Source organism: Marmota monax, unplaced genomic scaffold (genome assembly GCF_021218885.2).
Source record: "Marmota monax isolate L192 unplaced genomic scaffold, Marmota_monax_Labrador192_F-V1.1 WCK01_AAM20220418_F8-fsc00088, whole genome shotgun sequence".
Lineage (NCBI taxonomy): Eukaryota > Metazoa > Chordata > Mammalia > Rodentia > Sciuridae > Marmota > Marmota monax.
The window spans coordinates 2,416,099-2,437,577 of NW_026694492.1; the positions used below are offsets into that span (position 1 = coordinate 2,416,099).

The 21,479-nt window shown below is 37.2% G+C and overlaps 1 protein-coding gene across 3 annotated transcripts in view; it reads left to right on the forward strand.

Annotated features, from left to right (window-relative positions):
- Positions 1 to 21,479, forward strand: part of Dcc (DCC netrin 1 receptor) — a 1,097,715-nt gene that overhangs the window by 740,143 nt on the left and 336,093 nt on the right. For all 3 annotated transcript variants that reach the window (XM_046419457.2, XM_058571333.1, XM_058571334.1), the window contains exon 8: positions 15,527 to 15,683. In XM_046419457.2, coding sequence (XP_046275413.1) covers positions 15,527 to 15,683 — 157 coding nt within the window. The remainder of the gene's footprint in view (positions 1 to 15,526; positions 15,684 to 21,479) is intronic.

Below are 21,479 nucleotides of genomic sequence, written 5' to 3' on the forward strand. Positions count from 1 at the left end.
AGATTGGCTGGAATCAAAACTGGCATATGTAAATGCCACTTTAAATTATCTGGAAGTTCATCCTAGATTTCAGCGATCCATGATATTCTTACCCTGGACCAGTATGAGTAATGAACTGTGACATATACAGTTTTAGAAACACTATTTTAACTGCCAGAATGCCATGGATTCTTCAGGTTACTCAATTCTTTCATTTGAGAGAGAGAGAGAGAATGTGTGTGTGTGTGTGTGTGTGTGTGTGTGTGTGTGTGTGTTTCTTCTTTGGTAATTTTATTTTCCAGATTTCCTGAAGCAAGTTGTTCTACTAATCATTTTTGCCTTTCTCCTCTCAACACTCATGCTTCCTACCCATACTTTTGAATTTTATTTCCATGGTTACGATTACTTTTCTTGCCATCTTCGATAGTGTTTCCAGTCTTTCTGAGGGAAGCACATTGAACTCCAAGCCACTCAAGCTGTGTTCACACACTCTAAAAGAAATTGTGCCCGCATGTTAAACCAGAACCTGAGACTTTCCCTGTGTGCTAAGCTGCCTTGTGACTAGCTGGGTTGTTGTTCTCTGGAAATTCATCAAGCAGGCTTGAGCACAACAGTCTGCTTACTCGGTCGCCTTTGATTTTATTAGCTCTCTCATGTGCTACCTAAAAATTGGATAAAATGGGAATCTAGTTGGAATCCAGTGCATTTCTCCCTAGGAAAAAATACAAAGTGGACACACAGCTAGACTGATGCCAGGTGATGCAAAAGCATCAGCGTGAATCATAAGTGCTCTGGGTGGTTGACACTTCTCAGATAGATGGCTGCAGTCTGAATGCTTTGTCTCTTGGGTCTGCATTTAGAAGAAGGGCGGTGTGCAGCCTTTTCAACCCTCCACAATTAATCTTTCCACACTGGCTGATAGATGTTAGCTAGGACCACAGTATGAATTCTGAAGCTGAGCACTGTCCTTGTGTCCTTGCCCTGTGTTCCTTTTTTACTCTTCACAGAATAAAATGGTGCACTTCTAATACGCAGTCATTCCTTTTTCATGCGTCTTCGTAGACTATGTTTTGTTTGTTAAAAATAAAATCAAATAAACTCCCAGTAGGATTAGGATTGAACTTTGACTATAATTAAAGCTGTAGCATCCCCCATTTAATTTTTATATGTTATGGAATGATTTTAGATTTACAGAGAAGTTGTTAAAATACAACTCCTATGTACCCTTCCCCCAATTTTCTCCATTATTAACATCCCATATTACCATGCACACTTGTTAAAACAAGGAAACCATCCTTGGTACATTTATATGAACTAGACTCTAGTCTCGTCTTTGCTTTTATCTAGTTTTCCACGAGTAGCATCTTTCCAACTTGGAATTCAATTCACGTAACTCCCTTGCATTTATTCATCCTGTCTCCCAGTGTCCTTTTCTTTCTGCAATTTTCTGTCTCTCCTAGTTTTGCTTGACCTTGACTGTCTTGAAGAGTGTCAGCCAGGTATCAGGTAGACTCTCTCCGATCTGGGTTTGTTTGAAGTTTTTCTCAACATTTACACTGGGATTGTGGGTTTTAGGAAAGAATACTGGGAAAGTGAGGAGCCCTTTCTCATGAGATAATGTCAGGAATAGGTGATGCCCTGTGACATCAGTGAGGATGAGAACATTTGCTAGCACTTTAGAGAGCACAGGTTGATTGCTCAGAAGGAGTCCAACAATAAAGCATACAACATCCAGCTTCCTAATACTTTTCCTTTACCCATGAACACTGGACCTAAGTGAAGATAGCTTATATGTTTGAAATATGGTATAGCCAATGGAAAACAAAGTTTTCTCTGAATCACCTCAATATTTTTATCTTATTTTGCAGTCATCTAGAAGTGAATTTGCACCATGGATTCTGTCCAGACTTGGCTATAGCAGTGAATGAACTGGAGACTAGAGTTAGTTAGTTTTCATAACCATATCTTCATGCTCAGCTCAGAATAGCTACAGAATTCCAGGTTTCAGTAGGGATGGCATTGAGCTCTGAAATCTATACAGCTAGTTTTTCCTTCTGTCAAAAAAAATCACTTAGGCATATAATAGATCATTTTCTTTTGCTTTAAATAAAAAAAGGTATGCAAATAAATGACCCCTTCCTCCTTGTAGTACAACAAGAATGTGAAAATTACATTCTTGAAGATGAAGACCACAGTATTTTAGTTTTTGATCCTTTGTTATAGTGATTTTTTTTTTATTTTGGAGGAATAAATAGTTATTTTGAGTAAAATATGAAAACCAGAATATTCAAAGATATTAAAATGAAACTTGTATATATTGATACTAACTTCTCACCTCTTCAAATTCTAGCTTGCTTATATATAATTTCTTTCCCTTGTAGAGTATAATTGATTTGTAACAGCTGTTTGCATATCAGGAATATGGTTGCTTTGTCTTAGTATTGAAAACATTGTTCTAGATTGCTATTCACATTTTAGTCTCACCTATTATACTGTTTCCTACAGAAATTGTAGTTTAAATGAAATCACATTTGTCAGTACTTTGTTGAATCTGATATTGTTATATTCTTAGAGATGCCTCCCCACTTTAATAACAAATTTGTATTCAGTTCTGTTTTTCTTGAGTAGTTTAAACATTTAAACATCTTAAAACATTTACTTCTGGACACTACATTCTGTGATGTTGTGCTTTCTGACCCTCTATTCAATATAAAATGGAAATTAATTATCTCAACCAGGGTTGCAGAGAGAGTAAATGGCAGACTGGCTTGAGCCCAGCAAACTCTCAGACTTTCAACTGCTGTCAAGAGTTGCCTTTCATTGCCTGGATATTTATTGAAATTTATAGTGTGAATTTCTACCCTCACACTTTGAGCTTTCCTATGCAAGGACAAGACATGCTTTTGCTTAATATAGAAAATGATGTTATTTATTAAGATGGTGAAATACATAAGACAGGGGTTGCTGCCATTTGACTTCTATATTTTTAGACTCTCTTTTTAACTCAAAGTACTTTGTGAACATTATCCACTGTATTTTTTATGTTTATGGTCATGTGGAAGAAGAATGCTTTTATAGTGTTTTGATATTAGAAAAAAATCAGGGGCAGGAAGCATTATGATGATGTCATCTAATCACCTTGACACACAATTTTATTGATTTAACCTCATAAATCCAAACTTTTATGCATAGTACCTATACAACCAATTTATATATTCTGAATGTGTGTCTTATTAATTTGAATTAGATATGAGTCCCCCAAAGACTCCTGTGTTGAAGGCCTTGTCCCAAATGCAGTAATATTCAGGGACTTTGAGAAGAAAGAATCTAGGGAAGTGATTAGATCATGAGTGCTTTGTCCTCATCAATGGATTAATCCATTGAAGAATTCATATTTGATGACTTTATTGGGAGGTGGTGTAAACTGTAGACAGTGGGGCCTCCTGGGAGGAAGTATGTCACTGGATGAGTGCCTTGGAAGCCCTCTTCCCTCCCCTTTCTCTGCCTGCTTTATGGCTTCTATAAGAACAGCTTTCTTCTGCCACACCCTTCTACCTTGATGTGTCTTCCTTGAAAGCAGAAGAACATGAATCCAAGGTGAAATCTCTGAAACTGCAAACTAAAATGAAACCTTTTCTCTTCAAGTTGTTTTTGTCAGGCATTTTGTTCCATTCACGGGAAGCTGACTAAAACAGTTTCCTCACAAAATTCGTATCAAAAACTGCCTGCCATGGTAGTAGTATTAACAGGTGCATCCTTTCCTGTTGGGCTTGGTTCTCAGGAATAGAAAAGTATCCTTATAGGAGAAGTTAGAGGGAACTACATTGCTTTTCCCACCATGTGAGGATACAACAATGAGGTTCCATTTTGGAAGCCCTCCTGAGACACGAAATCTGCTGGTACTTTGAGTCTACAGTTGCCAGTCTCCAGAACAGTGAGAAATAAATATCTGTTGCATATAGCTTACCAAGTCTAGCAGATTGTATTATAGCATCCTGAAGAGACTAAGACACAGGTTTTACTACCTGAACATAATAGTGAGTGTGTCTTGAGTGCCAGATTTTGTCACATACTTACATGAAGTAGTTTTAAAGAAAAAAAAAAAAAAGCATAGACAAAAAAAAAGAAACAGAAAGAAAGAAACAGTAATGAAAGGTATTGTTTTCTCCTAGCATGGCCAACCCTTAGTAGTGATGTCAGCCATTAAATATTTGCAACCTAGAAGGTATTTACCCAGCTGTTAACTTAAGGAGAATACCACCTTGACTCAATCTGTGTTTACTGCTAAAAAAAAAATACCGTAGACTTGGTAGTTTATAATAGAAATCAATTTCTCAGAGCTCTGGGGTCTGGAAGTCTGTGATCAAGGTAACTGGAGGTGGGTTTTCTCCTGAGGGCTGCTATCTGTGTTCTTGTCTTTGTATCATTTGGAAGGGAAAATACTGTGTCCTCACAGCGGGGAAGGGATGAGAGGAAGGTCAGGACAGGGGATGAATTTGTGTCAAGCACTTTTATAGGGGTACCTTATGATCAATCGCCCCCAAGGCTCAAACCTCCCAATGCTATTGCACTGGGGATAATGTTACAACATGAATTTTGGAGCAAATAAAAACATTTAAACCTTGTCTCCTAATTCCAATCCCAGTATTCTTTTCACTTTGCTCAAGAGAAAATATATGTCACCCCTGTCACTTCTTAATGATGAACGTGTGAATATAGGTCAAATATCTATGTTTTGTTAGCTACAATAGCAACAGAGGATCAAACTTCAACTTGATCCATTTGTTAAGGTCTATGAGCACCTGTATCCTGTATTTCAGGATTTCACATGCCCTGTTATATTGAGAATCATTCAATGAATGTGTGAACCATATTTAAATCAATAAGAGTCTCCAGGTGAATAACATATTCAATGATTTTTTTTAAATCAAGCAAGACTTTTTGAAAGAGTTTTCAATCAAAATTAATATTATTTTACTTAGATTGACAAATGGATACACTTGCATTTGATGCACAGCCACCATTTGTGATTATGTGTTTTTCTGCTTAATCATCTCTGATAGTTGTTCTGCTGCTGACTTCATGGATTTGAGGTATGAGTGTGAGGTTCAGGCCAGTACTCTTCTTTTATGGTTTAAAGCTTTACTATCAGTTTCCTCATTGAAATACATTTAAATAGGAAAAGAACCATGTTTGCAAGTAACTACCTGCTCAGAGTCCTGTTCTATATCTCAGAAAAGCGACTAGAACCAAGCTGGTCAGGCCCAGTCTCTGTCTCTCTTGTGTTTCTTTCTCTCTCTCTCTGTCTCTCTCTCTCTCTCTTTCTCTATCTATCTATCTATCTATCTATCTATCTTTCCCCCTCTCCACATGCATATTGGCCTGGAAATACAAACCCCCAAAGAACCAGGGATTGAAGGGCACATGCTTCATATATATTCTCTATGTCCTGTTGTCTTGTGGGGGCTCCACAGCAGTAACATCAAGCTCTACTTGTACAGCCTTAATTGGAACAAGTAATAATTTATCTTCATTTTATACCCTCTTCTATTCCCTTTATTTTTATTTCCCTTTAATTTGCTTCAGTGGCTATAAAATTCAGGGATGAGTAGCAAGGGGTGAGAGCCAAGCTCCCGGCGCACAGATGCTTCATAAACCTCCCTATTCTACCCTGCCAATGCATCCTTGGCCTACAGAGCCTCCTCACACAGCCGGCACCATCCTGTCCTTTGAAACAGTATTTAGTGAGCCTGTCGTTCTGAGACTCTGGATCTTAGGGAAATTTCAAAAAATTGAAGCTTGCCTTTCTGGACAATAAGCATTTCCACAGATACCCTTATACCATACCCTTAAATCAATTATCTTAACATTTACTTTAAATCCCATGACAGTGTTGAAGTTTGCCATTAGTAGAACTCACTGAGCTATCAAATGTGCTTAGAGCATTTTTTATTGATTTATTTGGTATTTTAAAAATCAAAAGTAGTTCCTACAGTACCAACATCACTAAAGAAAGCAACTTAAACTTTCGGTTGTCTCTTAAGTTTTAGTATCTTTTACTTGCCTTTATTTGAGTTTGTTATTAGCAATATCTTGTTGCTTAACAAACAATAAAATAAATACACTCCCTGTCAGTAATTCAATTTTTTTTCTTGTAACACAGCTTGTCAGCTATTACATTTTAAGAGTATCTCATCACCAATGGAAATTGCCTAGGAAAATTTTGTTCTTAGAGCCTATCATGCTGAGGCTATCCGCAGCACGTGTGTTCTCTAGACGGTCTTCATGGACAGAGAACAGGATTGCACAGCAGCCTGGGACAAACCACCATATGGCTGGGATGAGGTGAAGGATGATAAGTGCACAGGAGGGATGGGAGGGGAGATGTCACAGCTTGTCAGTCTTTATCCCCAGAGAAAGCTTTGGTGACAGGGGAATGATTGAAATGGCACTTTTATTGTCCCTGGGCATGGAGAAGGGATAAACAGTGACTAGGAATTCAATGACATTCTCTCCAGAAAAAGGGTGGGTACAGACCAGGCTAGAGACTGGGTAGTAGCTGAACCCCCCTGCAGTTGGGGAAAGATGCCAGGAAAAGACATTGATGAGAGAGGTGATGAAAGGTGGCCTTGTAAAGCCTTGGAATGGTGACAGATGGAAAGGGTATAATGATTAGTGAGAAAGTGCAGAGAGAGAAGCCCAAAATAAAGTAAATATGTAGGAGCAGACATGTCAGACAATAGAAAGAAAAAGAGGAATTAAAGATGGATCTTTCTTTGCAACCTGATAAAAGATAGAAGGAAGGACATTGTGGTGACTAAGTACAGTCATTGCATGGACAAAGCACACTTGTCCCCAAATTACTTGACCTCTTAGATTTAGCTCAAATACTTCCCAAGGCCTTTCTGTTAGGGAGGGTTCTTAGGTAACATGGGCCAGCAGAAGCAGCTTCTCTGCTCCCTGGATCTAAAAATAAGCAAATCTTTACAGCAGCCATCCAATGAACACAAATCATAAACGAGGTACTGAGGGCAGTCTTTAAAATCCATTTCTCAGTATCACTTAATAACCGTGTACACTAAATGTCTGGATCAGTTTTAAAATGTGGTAAGTAAGGCTTAGAGAAGCTAAATATCTTTCCAGGTACAGAATGTCAGAAGAAGGATCCAACATCCATGCTATATAATTGCAATTTTCTAGTCAAATCCACCTGTTTGTATATGGTACTCTGGCCATTTCTCCAAGCTGCCTGCATTTTTGTTAAGTATTGAATAAACTACTAGAAAGATGATTTTGTAAATAAGCAACTGGTAAGAAGGGGATTATTGAAAGTATACAATGTATGTTTTCACATAACAACAATATACAGATTTGAGCATAAAAAACATTATTCGTGCATGCCAGTTGACCAGATATTATTATTTTTTTCCTTATTTCATTTGAAAAGACCTCAAACCATGAGAGCTATAGCTACTTCTCTGATATGGAAATACTTTCTAGAACTTCTCAGTTTCTCCGTGTGGCCATAGGAAATCTTTCTTAACACTCTATCTTCACCTGTCAGCGCCCTTTGATGTATGTTCCGGGATGAGAATCACACTTCTTATAACAGAGCCCCAGGTTCTCTTCTGGATGCATGGGTCAGCCCAAGCCAAATTCTCAGGCTTCATTTCTGCTTCTTAATGAAAGCATTCTTTCCCTTAGGAACTATTCCTATTTGAAGACTCGTTCTACATTGTTTGGCATACAGTTGGATTTCAAAGAAGGTTGCCATAGATTTTCCTTTCTCCATATGTTCCAAAATGAAATATTCTCACCTCAAACCTGTATTCCCTTGGAAACTTCCCAAGTTCAGCGTTTAATTCTACTTTGTAATCTATTAGCAGATTAATGGTGATTAGCCTAAGTAGCTTACAATAAGAGCTTGCTTCTCTCTCAGTACATATTTTCAAATACTCTACAAAGTTCTAAATGAGAATCTTTTAGCCAAAGTCTACAAATTACCTTACAAATTTGGAAAGCCTTTTCTTTAGCTAAGCCTATAAGAATTTATTGGGTACCTGCAGTGTGACTTATGTACACTGATAATTTGAGGAAGTGGTGAGATAATAGCTTAGACTTGGTTCCTGCTTTAACAGAGAATGCAGTTTGGTATAGAATATTAAATAAAATAAGATAAAATGAGTAAATGATTCCAGTATAGGATAGTGTCCTGACAGGAGTGTTCATCTTATTCTGGTTCTGTGAAAGCCCATAAAGGGTCTAAGCTGGTCTGGAGGCAACTGAGGTGACACCTGACCTGAGACTGACCTGAGGAGCTCAGGTGGGAGCAGCAGAGCAGTTGGAGGAGGTACCCCAGCTCAGGGTGGAGCACATAAAGTAGCAAAGCAGTGAATATTAGGGCTTCATGGAACTAAGAAAATTGAGCATGGAGATCTAAGAGCCAAGTCTGCAGCTAATGTCTTTGCAAACTCCTTCAGCCTAGCTCCTCATCACTGGACGCTCTCCTGCTGAATCCATTCTGCTTTATCCCCACCAAAAAACAGATAGCAGGGCTGGTATGGATAGAGAAGTGTTGGAGGTGGGAGGACATAGGTTCTTCAGGGTGAAGCCCAGTAGAAGAATTATGAAACTTCCTTTCTCCTCTGGGCTTTGCCAATGGACTCCACAGTCCCTAGCACAGTGCTTTGTACACAATAATTCTTCAGTGACTATGGAATGGATTAAGGATTGGATGTGTAAACTCATTTTGCCAAAGCAAGTTCATAGGATATACGATCCAACTGCATAGTACTATTGTTATGAGAGTTTATGAATAGTTAAATAGGCTTCTGGGAAGAGAATAGAAGTGATTTAGTGAGAAAGTGTGTTCTAATGTCTAAATTTCTGAAAAGTTCAAAATGGAATTAATTTGTAAGTAGGAGACTCTCAAACCTTTTATTTTATATATGTACACCATATATCCTGAAACTAGTTGCTTGTGCTCTGAGGTCAAAATCCATTGCATAAAAATAGTTTCTCAAAAAGACAAAATATAACAAACAGTGGCAAGGTTGTAGAGAAAGGGGACCTCTCTTACACTGTTAGTGGAGAGGTAAATTAGTACAGCCATTATGAAGAACAATTGCGGAGATTCCTCAGAAAACTAAAAATTGAGGGACTGTATAATCCAACTTTCCCACCACTGGGTATATGTATACACACACACACACACACACACACATAACTGAGATATATACATAGATATAGATATAGATAGATAGATAGATAGATATGTATTTATGTATAACAGAGATATGCATTGACAGATTAATCAGTGAAGTAGATATGGTATATAAAAACATACAATGGAATATTATTCAGCCATAAAATGAAATTCTGCCATTTATAACAACATGTATATAAATAGAAGATATTTCGTGCAGTGAAAAAGGGCAAAGACCAAGTACCACACATTCTTGCTCAATGTGGAAACTTAAAAGGTTGATATTATAGAAGTAGAGAGTAGAATAGTAGTCACTAATGGGTAGTGGGGGAGGAAGTTGGATAAAAGTCACCAAAATAAGTCTACAGAGGAGGAATATGTGCTAGCATCCTACAGCATAGTAGGGTGAACATAGTTCACAATGATTTGTGATATTTTCATTAAAAAAATAGAAGAGATGAGCTTGAAGTTTCCCAGCATGAAGAGAAGATAGATGCTTAAAGGGTTGGAAATGCTAACTACCCTGATTTGATTATTACACATTTAATATATGTATCAAATTGTCTCATTATACCCCATAAATATGTACAATTATTTTATATCAATAAAAATAAGACTAAAAATGATTTTTACCTTCACTATAACTTGATAAGCATTCAATAAATATTGGTGATTCATTTTTAGATACTAACCCAATAAGTAAATTAAATTTAATAATATAGAGTATATTAACTTCAATCTCATATTAGTTTAAAATAAAAATTGTTTTAAGTCACTATTTTTTAAAAAACAATCTATATTTCTTAATTTTACTAAAGTTCCTCAAGAGCCATTACTCTTTGAATTTGAAAATGTTGTAAAAATCTTAGAAAAAATCTTCTTTGTAATATTTAATAATAGCAGCCTAGCTTAATTTTGTCAAATTTGTGAAATTATTTTATGTAAACTTTAAACAAATTTACATTTTATCCACTGCTACATGTGGACAATAAAATGCTAAAGTTTGATATCAAGGAAAAAAGGAAAAAAAACAACAACAACAGATGTTTGCCTTAGAACAATGAAATGTTCCTCTCATTTCACTAATGATATATATTTATATTTTATTGTATTAAATATTCAGGCTAAGGGGCTGCAGCTATAAAGCAGCTAGTTGATTTGGTGGCCACACATATAGTATTTTAGTTAGTAGCATGAAAAATGAAACAGAAATAAGTCTTTTGGCTTGTCTGAAGTTTAGTGCAAATTAAGTATTTCTTTTTTGTGAATACATCTTACCTTTCATATATCTTGTACAGAACTAAGGTAGTGTACTATTGATGAGCTCAGAGACAAACATCTAAAAGCACTTTTTATTAATATGCAAAAAATTCTGGTATTGAAAAAGATTGTGGTTTTACAGAAAAATGTACCCAATAGCATAGTTGTTACCAAGACTATTGCACTGGACATAATCAAAATGTTGTTAGTATTTTGTTGTTTCCAAACTATTCTTTGGATTTGCATAACTTCGGAAGCCACATCCTATTCCTGGATTTTGCTATCATAAAAAAAAAATAAATAAAAGGTGTGTTTAAGAAAAAGACCATGTTGTTATCCTGTGGCAAATTCACCTCCTCTTCTCCATGACAACAGAAAAAGAAGCTGTAACCATGGTAACAGTAATGGTCCAGAGAGAGTAGGGCTAGGCTGGAGATTAGGCCTCCAAGAGCAAAGAAAAGAGGTCCTGATTGGTTCTTTATTGAGACCTTATTTGAAGACAAGTTGCTGTTGAGAGCAAGCATGGAGGATTAGCACGAACAAAATTAATTCTGCTGTAGAAAGTAAGAAGCCATTCCTTTGTGAAAAAGCGTGTCACTCCTTTTTCATATAACGACTGTTTAGATTGAAGTAAAGAGTCTGTGATTAATTCTATTCTGAGCTTTATCTGAGCCATCTGAGTCTGGTCCTGCTTTGTCAGAATCGACTCCCTGAAGCCTAGAGAGGACAGTGGCTATCTGTGTGCGGACTGCCCTTGCTCCGCTCCTTGGCAGGCTCTGGGTGGGTCCAGATGGCAGATCATTTTTGATGGTGGTACCCAGATGTGGGAAAGTGATTTGAACACTTTTCTTTATCCTTTTGCAACTTGTTTTTCTAATGTTCAAAAAATTCTCACAAAGGTTTCTCCTTCACATTTTAAAAAGTTTGTTTCTAAAGAACTCGAGTGAACATTCTGTTTTCTTTAAACTGAAAAATTTGTCTTATGACTGTTTTTTTTTTCATATTAAAGGATTTTGTCCAATTGACTCCCAAAAAGGTGATACTCATACAAACCCGCTGACCATATATGAGGTGCCACACACTGGCCCATGTGAGCTATTAGGGAATAAAGTTGATATACTATTGGTTAGCTCAGAGACAAATAAAGGTCTAAAAAACACTATACGTTAAACATATGAAAGAAAAGATCTCTGATATCTAGAAAGTATGTGGCTTTATAGAAAATTTAGCCCAATAGCATAATTGTTACCAAGGTTCTTTAACACTGGACATAATAAAAATATTATTATTATTGTTATTTTAAAGCTATGTATACTTTGGACTGAATTCACTTTGGATATCACCTCCTTTTTCCTGGATTTTGCTATGATAAAATTTTAAAGTCTTGCTACTAGGACAGGGAATTTTTAGCCTTCATTTAAAAGCATATTCCTTTCAACATTTGCACTTTGGACCTTTCTTTTGAGTACAGGCATTTATTATTTTATTGGTTTGACACGTTCTCCTGTATTGTAATGGTAACTATTGTCTATTAAATATTTTGCAAATGCTTTGGTTCAGTCTTTCTGATGGAAAAAGCACCTAATAAGACAAGAGGGAAAGAAGGAATTAAGTTATGAGATGGGCATGTTAAAGCAGGGGAACTGCTTGAGAGAAAGTTCTAGAATCTCTGTGGCATGTCCTGCACTGGCTCCCTTGGTCCCCAGGGGGATTGCCCTTCAGTATCCCCCACTGATAACCATCTAAATAACTCCTAGTGTTCGCACTTTGCCCTATTTTATTTCTCAACTCACCCCTGGTGTTCTGGGGTCACTTCCTAAATAAAGTGTCTGTCTCTAAGTTTTTTTTTCTGAGGTCCAGTTCAGGAGAGAACCCAAACCAACACACATGGGGCAGAAGCCAGGTCAGAAAACTAATTAAGGAATTTGGAGTTTGCCCTTGGGATAAAGGGAGGATATTGAGGGCAAATAAGTGGTTGAGTGATATGAAAACAGTGTATGTGTATAAGCTTATTCTAGATGCTCTACAGAGAAGATACTCGAAGAAGGTGAATTTGTCTCGAGGCAGAGTTGCCTGGAGACCATCGTGGCAATTCTGGTGAGAGAGCAGAGCTCTGTGGACACAAATGTGGCAGGACAGGTAGATTTCCAAGATGTCCAGAAGGGGCGGTTCTAGAATGTGCTGAGTGGCAAAGAGTCAGGAATGGAGGATGCACGCTTCAGAGGACCATGTAAACACAGCTAAAAGAGTGGCCCAGGAGGTGAAGTAGCCTGAGAGGGGGAGGGAGAGAATAACTTCAGTTCAGCATGCTGGGTTAAAATGTCTGTTGTATGTGAAAGTAAAGGTTGTTGTCAAGAAGCTTAACATCAGCCATATTTTTGACAGAAGCCTCATTTTCAGACGTCCTTCTTCTCCGCTCCGATGCCATCACCATTCTGCTGTAAAAGATTGACTAACTCACTACCAATCTTCCATTTATTTCAAATACTATGCTGATCAGGCAAGCACAGGGAGATTTTATCTACAAAGAAGTAGTCAAAGAATCTATGGGGCCAGAAATAACTTCGAAAGCTTTCTGTCATTCTTTAAAATCTCTCTTTCTTTGTATAACTTGTAAGAATTGTAAATTGATAATGTTTCTGGAACCATTGGAAAATGAGGTCTTCCACTCTCTTCCACACAAGAAAGGATTTTCCAGCTCACATAAGTTTAGTTCACAGCAGGAATACTGACTCAGCCAGCTCCTGTGTAAAGTGAATGTAAGAATGGAGACTGATTTTGATAACGACTAGAGAAAATGGTCTGCCTATAAAAGCCAGTGTGAAGATTATATGTAGGTGAATGTGTATTTGTAGTTTGGAGCTAAAAGTCATCTGTGCAGATGAAACATATATTCTCTGGACTGGGGGAGTTGAACAAAGAAAACAGAGGTATCTAGCACAGATGAATTCCAAATTCACACATGCAGACACACCCACTATAATTAATAGAAGAATTATTTTACAGATTATAGATTCCTCAAATATTTGAAAGCCAGTTTTCAGATTGTGGATGATTCAGAGTAATTCCTATGAATAGCCCTTGTTAAATTCTGATATAAATACAGTGATTCTTTATAGGGAGAGTGCAATTATATATCATTAGGTCTTGCAGAATTTTTTTCTGTTGTCTGCATTATTAGCAGGTAGTCCATGAAATTTTCTATTTTTTGTTAGTTCCCATCAGCTTCAAATAATATATTTTTGATATTATTTTTATTATTGAAAGTAATATTTTAATTTTTAAAATATTTTATTTTATTTTCAATAATGAAATAATAATTTTATTGTATATATATAATTGTATAGAGAGATACAATGTGATATTTTGAATATACATGCAATGTGATATAATTGGATAAAGTTATTAATGTGTGCCAGTTAACTCACCTATCATCATTACAGTGAAAGTTACTATTTTAAAATATGTAATACATTATTATTGACTACAGTCACTCTTCTGTGCAATAGATTTCAAAACTATTTCTCTGGACAGAAAGGCAAATACAGTATGATCTCACATCTATGTGGAATCCAATAAAGTTGAGCTCATGAAAGTACAGAGTAGAATAGGAGTTACCAGAGCTGGGGAGGAAGGAAATGGGAAGATGTTAATCAAATGGTGCCAAGATGCTGATAGACTTCAACTTTTAATTTGCTGTTTTTAATTCTGTGTCATTCTAAAAATACATAAATAAACTACTTTGTATTGTATCAATCTGAACAAAAAGCCCTGAGTGGATTAGGGTTTCATGTAGCTACATGGTTACCCAAGGCATTTACTCGCTCAGTTGTGTGGTAGAAGGCTGGCATCCCAGGGGTTGACCTCCCAGTTACAGTGTTACTTCAAGTCAGCTTATGTGTACCTGCTTGCTCTGTGTCTTACTGTCAAACACCTTTGAACAATGAAATCAGTATTTTAATGTATCAACTTGTTTACAGAATTTCCTTAAGTGTAAGAAAAGAGGATTACAGTGTTTGTCGGAAATCAGATGACTTCACTGTTGATTAAAACTCTATAATCACATTTTTTTTCTAAAGTATTCAAACATTTGTAAATCTCTGGGAGATTATGCCCTTTTCTTTTGCTTTCAAAAAGACTCAAAGATTAACTTTGACAAAATGGTCACTGTACACTGGATTTTATATTTAAAATATCTTAAATTTATATTCTGAATTATAATAACTTTTTTTTTTTACTTCAAATACGGACACATGAGCCTGGTACAGTGGGGCACACATGTAATCCCAGGGACTGGGGAGATAGGAGGATCGCAGTTTCAAGGCCAACCTCAGAAATTTAGTGTTACTCTCAGCCACTTAGTAAGACCTTTTCTCAAAAGAAAGAAAGAAAGGAAGGGCTGGGGAATATCTCAGTGGCAAAGTGCTCTTGGGTTCAATGCCCAATGCCAGAAAAAGAAAAAAGCATACACACACACACACACACACACACACACACGAGGATGGATGGATAGATAGATTCATTCATTTATGTGTTCCTTCTGCCATTCATTCATTTTGCCTCCCTCCAATAAAGACTCATAGAAACATACTAATTACCTAAAATAACTTTGTTGTGCTTTCAAACACTGATATGCCTCTTATCCAAGATAATTTTGTCATAATTTGATGCCATAAGAAACATGATCCTTTTACAATATTGAATTATATACACATGTCCATAGTGAGGTCTGGAACTCATGTGTTTGTTAAAAATTCACATTACCCGATTTCTTTCCCTATTTCTTGCCTAAGAAGAATTTGATTTTCTTTTGTCATGAATCCTGTAAGTAATAAAAACTGGACAGATACACAGTGCAACACTTTATGCTATTAATTAGCTACCATTTTGAGACCTAATGAGTTCAAATATATCTTAATTCCATTTATTCTTATTCCCATTGTTTCTGTGCCTTCCTTTGGGATCTGTGTGACAAGGGAGGACAACTTGGCTGTGCTTGTCTGTAGTTCACCTCTGTCTGTCTGATTCCCACTTGTGGCACCAAGACCTCTGACAGCACTCCACCCCCTCCTTTCTCCTCAGCCATGCCAAGCTCCAGTGTCCTCCCGTCTGCTCCCAGGGACGTCGTTCCTGTCTTGGTCTCTAGTCGCTTTGTCCGTCTCAGCTGGCGTCCACCTGCTGAAGCAAAAGGAAACATTCAGACCTTCACGGTCTTCTTCTCCAGAGAGGGTGACAACAGGTAGGTGCTACCAATAAATCTCAGCTTCATCCACCGTATTCTTAATGCACACATGGGTTTTGGCAGTGGGAGGTCTTGAGCAAGAAATTTGGAAACTCTGAATTCTCTCTTCTGTCCTTCCTCAATGCTAAATGGATACATGTGGTTTATAAAAGCAGCATTGTTTACAGAATAAATTAAATCATTTACATACACTTGCCTTGAAAAAAAGGCAAGGATGTGCTTTGTGATATCAAGTTTTTATTTCCTTGATTTCAAAGTGATAAACAAAATAAGTAGGCTAGGCATTAATAGAACAAAGTATAAAGAGAACCACGTAGCTAGTTTGTAATTCTATTGTTGATGTTATGCCATCTCAACAATGACCTTTTTCAGTCTTATTCTACTCTTTAATAAGGAGAAAATAATTATCCTTGCCTTGCAAGATTTTTGTTAGGATAAAATTAAGGTTGGCTCTTATGAGCCATAGCAGAAATCCCTAGTATTTGGTAGAAATCATTGTTGTACATCTTATTTTTGATTAGGCAACAGTGAATTGTATGTGACTGCTTTTAAGATAGCCATCGTCTGTTTGGGGTTTTTTCCTAACATTTTCTTCTTAAGATATTTCACCATGTTAAGATTTTGAAATTTGGTTTTTAGATCTTAGGTAGATCTTGGGTGTTGACTAAGTTCCACTTGGGGAGGAGCAGAGATTCCTGTGCTAATCCTCTAGCCTCTGGATGTGTGAGTCTTTGAGCACACAGCTATCTCGAGGAATTCCTCAGAATTCACAGGGTATAGGATGGGGTGTCCTTGAGAGAGTCCAAGATGCTGCAGTATGATCAAGTGGTGCAAAACAACTCTACTCACTCTGGGCCCCAAAATGATTTTCTTTCTAGATGACAGAATAGTTAAAGTATATCCTTTTAAAATTCCTATTCTTCATTTGCAGTTTGACCTGACTTTAAAATGAACAAAATAAACAGAGAGAAACACACAGCCTAATGCTAAGATCATTTATTATCTTATTACCAACAGCATTTGCTTTTGTCCTCTTTCTGCAACTAATTCAGCAACATTATGACACCTCGTAGGACTTTTGGACCTTAGTGTGTGCAGTTGTGAAGGCTGGGGTCATAGTTCTTGCCCAATCATCTCCATGCATGTACCTGCGTTTCCTGGAGGCACATTTAATTCAACATGCCCCAAACCACACTCGCTGTCTCCTCTGTAAATATGTTTTCTCATTCTTCCCTTAGTTTATGTTAGTACCTTCCCTCCAGCTGACCAAGCAAAAAATAGCTGATATTTTACTCATTCCTGCCTCTCACCACTGCCATTCATCATCAAGGCCTTTCAAGTCCACCTCGGCTCAGTCCACTGTGCATCCTTTATTCTCACTTTAATCTTCACTCACCTGGTCTCTGGAAATATCTTCTTGCCGTCCAATCCATCCTCCTTACGGTCAGTAGTTATCTTTTTGAAATATAGTTAGGATCACTCACTTGCTGCTGAAAAAATGTGAATGTTCTTACATTTACATATAATGATATTTCTGTGTAAACGCATGCACATAGAAACTTCCAGAGTTCTTTGAATGGAATTCTAGCCCCAATCTATATGTAGGTAGAGTGTGGTTCCTATAATGTGAAATGCTTAAAAAAAATGCCACAAAAGTCCACATGGCTGGATTTGAGAGTGTTCTTACCACTTACCCGATGCATTAGTCATGTACAAAACAAATAACACCTCTCCTTTAGAATGGATGAAAACATCGCTTCTCGGCCTTTTGGCTAAGATCAAGTGTAGAATGGATGAAAACGTAATTGCTACCTCTCAGGATTCCCATGAGAGCCAACGGAGGGAATTCAGGTAAAGCATCCAGGGTGGTCACTGCGCACACATAGAGAATGGTGTGAATTAAGACACTGAAAGAGAATCTGAGAACAAGACTCAGAGGAAGGAAGAAGAAGAAGGAGAAGAAGAAATATTTTTGTGTGAATCACTTATTTTCATAACTGCTCAGTTTCCTGCTTATAAAATTATTTTATCTTTTCCTCTTCTATCAAAATATTCCTTATCTTTTAAGCCTGAGCATCAGTCCACCACTCCCCAGTGGTCTCTCACTTCCAGGGTCACCCCAGAGTCCTCATCTGCATTCACAAAAATGTCTGCATTATCCCCATTTCAAACACCACCCTCTTGAATACTCACACTCCACACTCTCACCTTGCCATCTTTCATGTTGATCTTTTCCTGCATAAAACCTTTGGTTCCACAGGGATTTATATACTTCATTGATCCTGTAGTGTCTTCCTGTCCCTCATCCTTCCTGTTTTCCTTCCCTCACTGTACAGTTAAAATTGCACAGGCAATTTTAAACCCGTGCTGGCGCACACCCATGTTATGGTTTCCACTCTCTTATTTCATATCACTTGTGTAGCAAAATCTAACAGGCAAATATACCTCCCCACCAATCCTGGCACTCATGTCATTGAATCCAGCTCAAGGAAAGGTATCACTGGGCCCACTCACCTCACTTTAGTTAGTAGCTTCTAATTTGCCTCTTGATGCCACTGAGATTTAAGCTGCAGTCACGTCAGCCTCTCTCACACATACTCCTAACCATATTTCATGCCTTTTCCTCTCTTCTTGCGTGTTTAACACTTTCTTCATTTTCTTCTTTCTTTTTCAACCTTACTTATACTTTCCTGGAAAATCAGAAAGGGAAGTTCTACAAGATTCCAGGCCTGATTTATCTACCCCGATGAGTTTTTAAGCATGCAATCCGTATTTCCTTAAGTTTCTATTAAAAAAAAAAAACTGCCTACACTTTTCACCAAGGCTGAACTTTGTATTAGAATTTATCCTTTCATGCAACATGGAAGAGAACATCTTCTGCCATTTTTCTCTCCTGCATCATTTTCCCCCAATTGGGGGTAATATCTATTAGCATAGAAGAATGCAGTTGTATCTTCCATTGCTACGAATTCTCCCTTGATGCTACAGCTCTCTCCTCCACTACTCTATTTTCTTCTTCCTTTTATAACAATGTGTCTTGAATTGTCTAGCCACTCCACACCCTCTTATTCCAATCATGACTTTGCCCCTCGTATCTCCTTGCACATGTTCTCTAGTCAAGATCCACCAATGACCTCCATGTTGCTAGACCCCATAGTTAGTTCCTGGTCCTCACATTACTTGGCCATCAGCAAGCTTCGTCTCATCTGATTACTGACCTTTTCATTATATTCACTTTTCATTTGGTTTCCATTACACAAGCTCTCCTAGGGCTACTCCAGCCCCCTCCAGTCATTCACTTTCGGGTTCTTTTACATTTAACTCCTAGTCTTCTTGATCTGTGAATATGGAATTACCCCAGGACTCAGGCCTGAGGGATCTCTTTTCATGCACTTCATAACTTCATATTCTATCCATGACTTTATATTGATACAAATTTAAATTCATATCTCTGGTCCTAAAATTTTACCTGCAGTACAAACTCATATATCTATTTTCTTACTTGACTTATCAAGATGTCCCATGGTATCTGAAATTTATGAACACAACCAAATACCTCTTTTGCTTTATCTCCCACTTCTTCCCACCAAATACATACCATTCCAGAGTTTTCATCCAGCTTTTTGATATTTCACCATTATCATGAGTCAAACCAAGATTGTTGGATTAATTCTTACATTCTTTGTTTTGTTTTGTTTTTCTTTTCACACTCTATATCAAATGCATCAGTAAGTCTGTCAGTACCATCAAAATATGTTCAAAATCCATGAACCTATATGATACCTGGTATTTTCTATAAAATAAAACAGAAAGAATGGCTATGATTTCATATTTTGGGCTGAGTGATGGGCACAGAATCGTTCATCTTGTTATTATAGTTTGCTATTGCTTCAGTTTTCACAATATAAACTAAGATCAGGTAAGCAAATGAAAATAAAACATACACTGAGTCCTAATTCTCCTTACCCCTTCTCCTTTAGGTACGATTATGTCTCATCAAAAGTTATTACTGTAACCAGCCAATTCTGGCCTCACCATAGCAGTTGAGTCATCCATTTGAAACACAAGTTGTATAATGTCATTTCTCTGATTCAGAGCCCTCTAACGACTTCCTGTCTCATTCAGAAAATTAACAGAAAACCTTCCTTCCCTGGTCCCTTGTTCCTCCTCTGCCCTCATCACTCACTGTTCTTTCTGTTTTCCTGTTTGCCCATTCCTGTCCTGTCTCACTGGCTCCCTTCAGTTTGCCCTCTATACCAACAGGCTCTTCCCTTCATACATCTGTATTTGCTTTGAAGCTTGCTTAGACTGTCCATTGTACCTTTGACACATACCTGGATCATTCCCGAACCTCCACTGAATCTTTGCTGAAATGTTACCTTTCCTTTAAGGTCTTTCCTGGCCCCCAACATTTCCTGTGTTCTTTCTCTCCACCAGAATATATTTATGTGAAAATGGTTGTTTTGATCTCTTTTATCTACTGAGCTATTTTTAGCACCAAGAGCAATGCCTAACCCCCAGTAAACACTCACTAAATGTTTGTTGAATTGAAGCCCTAACTGAAATGTCAAGTACAATGTGAAAGTTTCCACAGTCCCGCAATTGGCTTTTCCTTTATCCCTTCCCTTCATGTTGATTGCATTACTACTATGATATTTTACATCATGTTTTATAGTTTATGTTTGGTCAAATATATATGTGTATATTTCCCTCCCTAATGATTGAGAATAGGGCTTATTCCATTCCATACCCAAGTGTGGCACCATGCTCCATGTAGACTTTTACTGATCAGAACTGATAGGATTAGGATCACAGAGAAACAGGTGTGATACTCTTAATAAATATTTTCCTAATAAACAAATTGTTAAAATAAACTTTGTTACTGAACAGCTAAAAAAAAGCTGACTGCAGTTCAGTAAAATCTTATTAAATTGAGAGAAAAATAAAAGTTGATATTAAAACTTGATTCCAATATTCCCATTTATTTTATATTCTCTGGCTTTCAACTAGAGTAAATATATGCCATATGTCTCTAAGGGTTAGCTGTGATGTTTGTTTGCTCTTGTAGGTTTATTTAGCTCCTCAATACAATAGCTTTCTAAAAGGTAGCAGGTTTAACTTTTGCCTCAGATTAGCACAAACTTAGGCAAATTACTCAAACTCAGATTATCATTAATCTGTCTGACTGGTAAATGATGTCTATAATTCAAGTGCAATATTGAACATTCCAAAACCTAAAAACTGGATATGGGGTAAAGTGATTGCTTCTCACACATCCGCTAGTAACTACAAATCATTAGAACTCAAGTGATCTTTGAGATCAAAATCTGACTTGCTCCCATTTAAACATTCAGGGATTGAAGCTCAGAGAAGGGAAAAGTTCCGTGCCCAAGACCATTGAGGTAGCATCAACCATGATAGCAAGCAATTGTTGAGCACTCACTATTCCAGATATCAGCCTAAGCACCTCCTATCAATTTCCTCTCGTAATCTTCACAGTAAAGTATTATTGAGATGAGACTTGATGAAGTTCCCACCCTTCACATGGACCTAAGAAGTAGTAGAACCAGATTTTAATGCAAGCCTGAGTCCATGTCAAGTGTTCTAAATCCCTTGTTCCTTTAGTGGACTAACATGGAACAGAACTAAACTTTCTCCATATTTATAGAATTAAGACATGAATTTCTTCTGAATGCTTCTAATAGTTTTCTGATTTAATGGTGAAGGTGATCTGTATCATTTATTTGCCATTATTAAATCTCACTAATGAGTTTTATACATGTAAAGGACTTT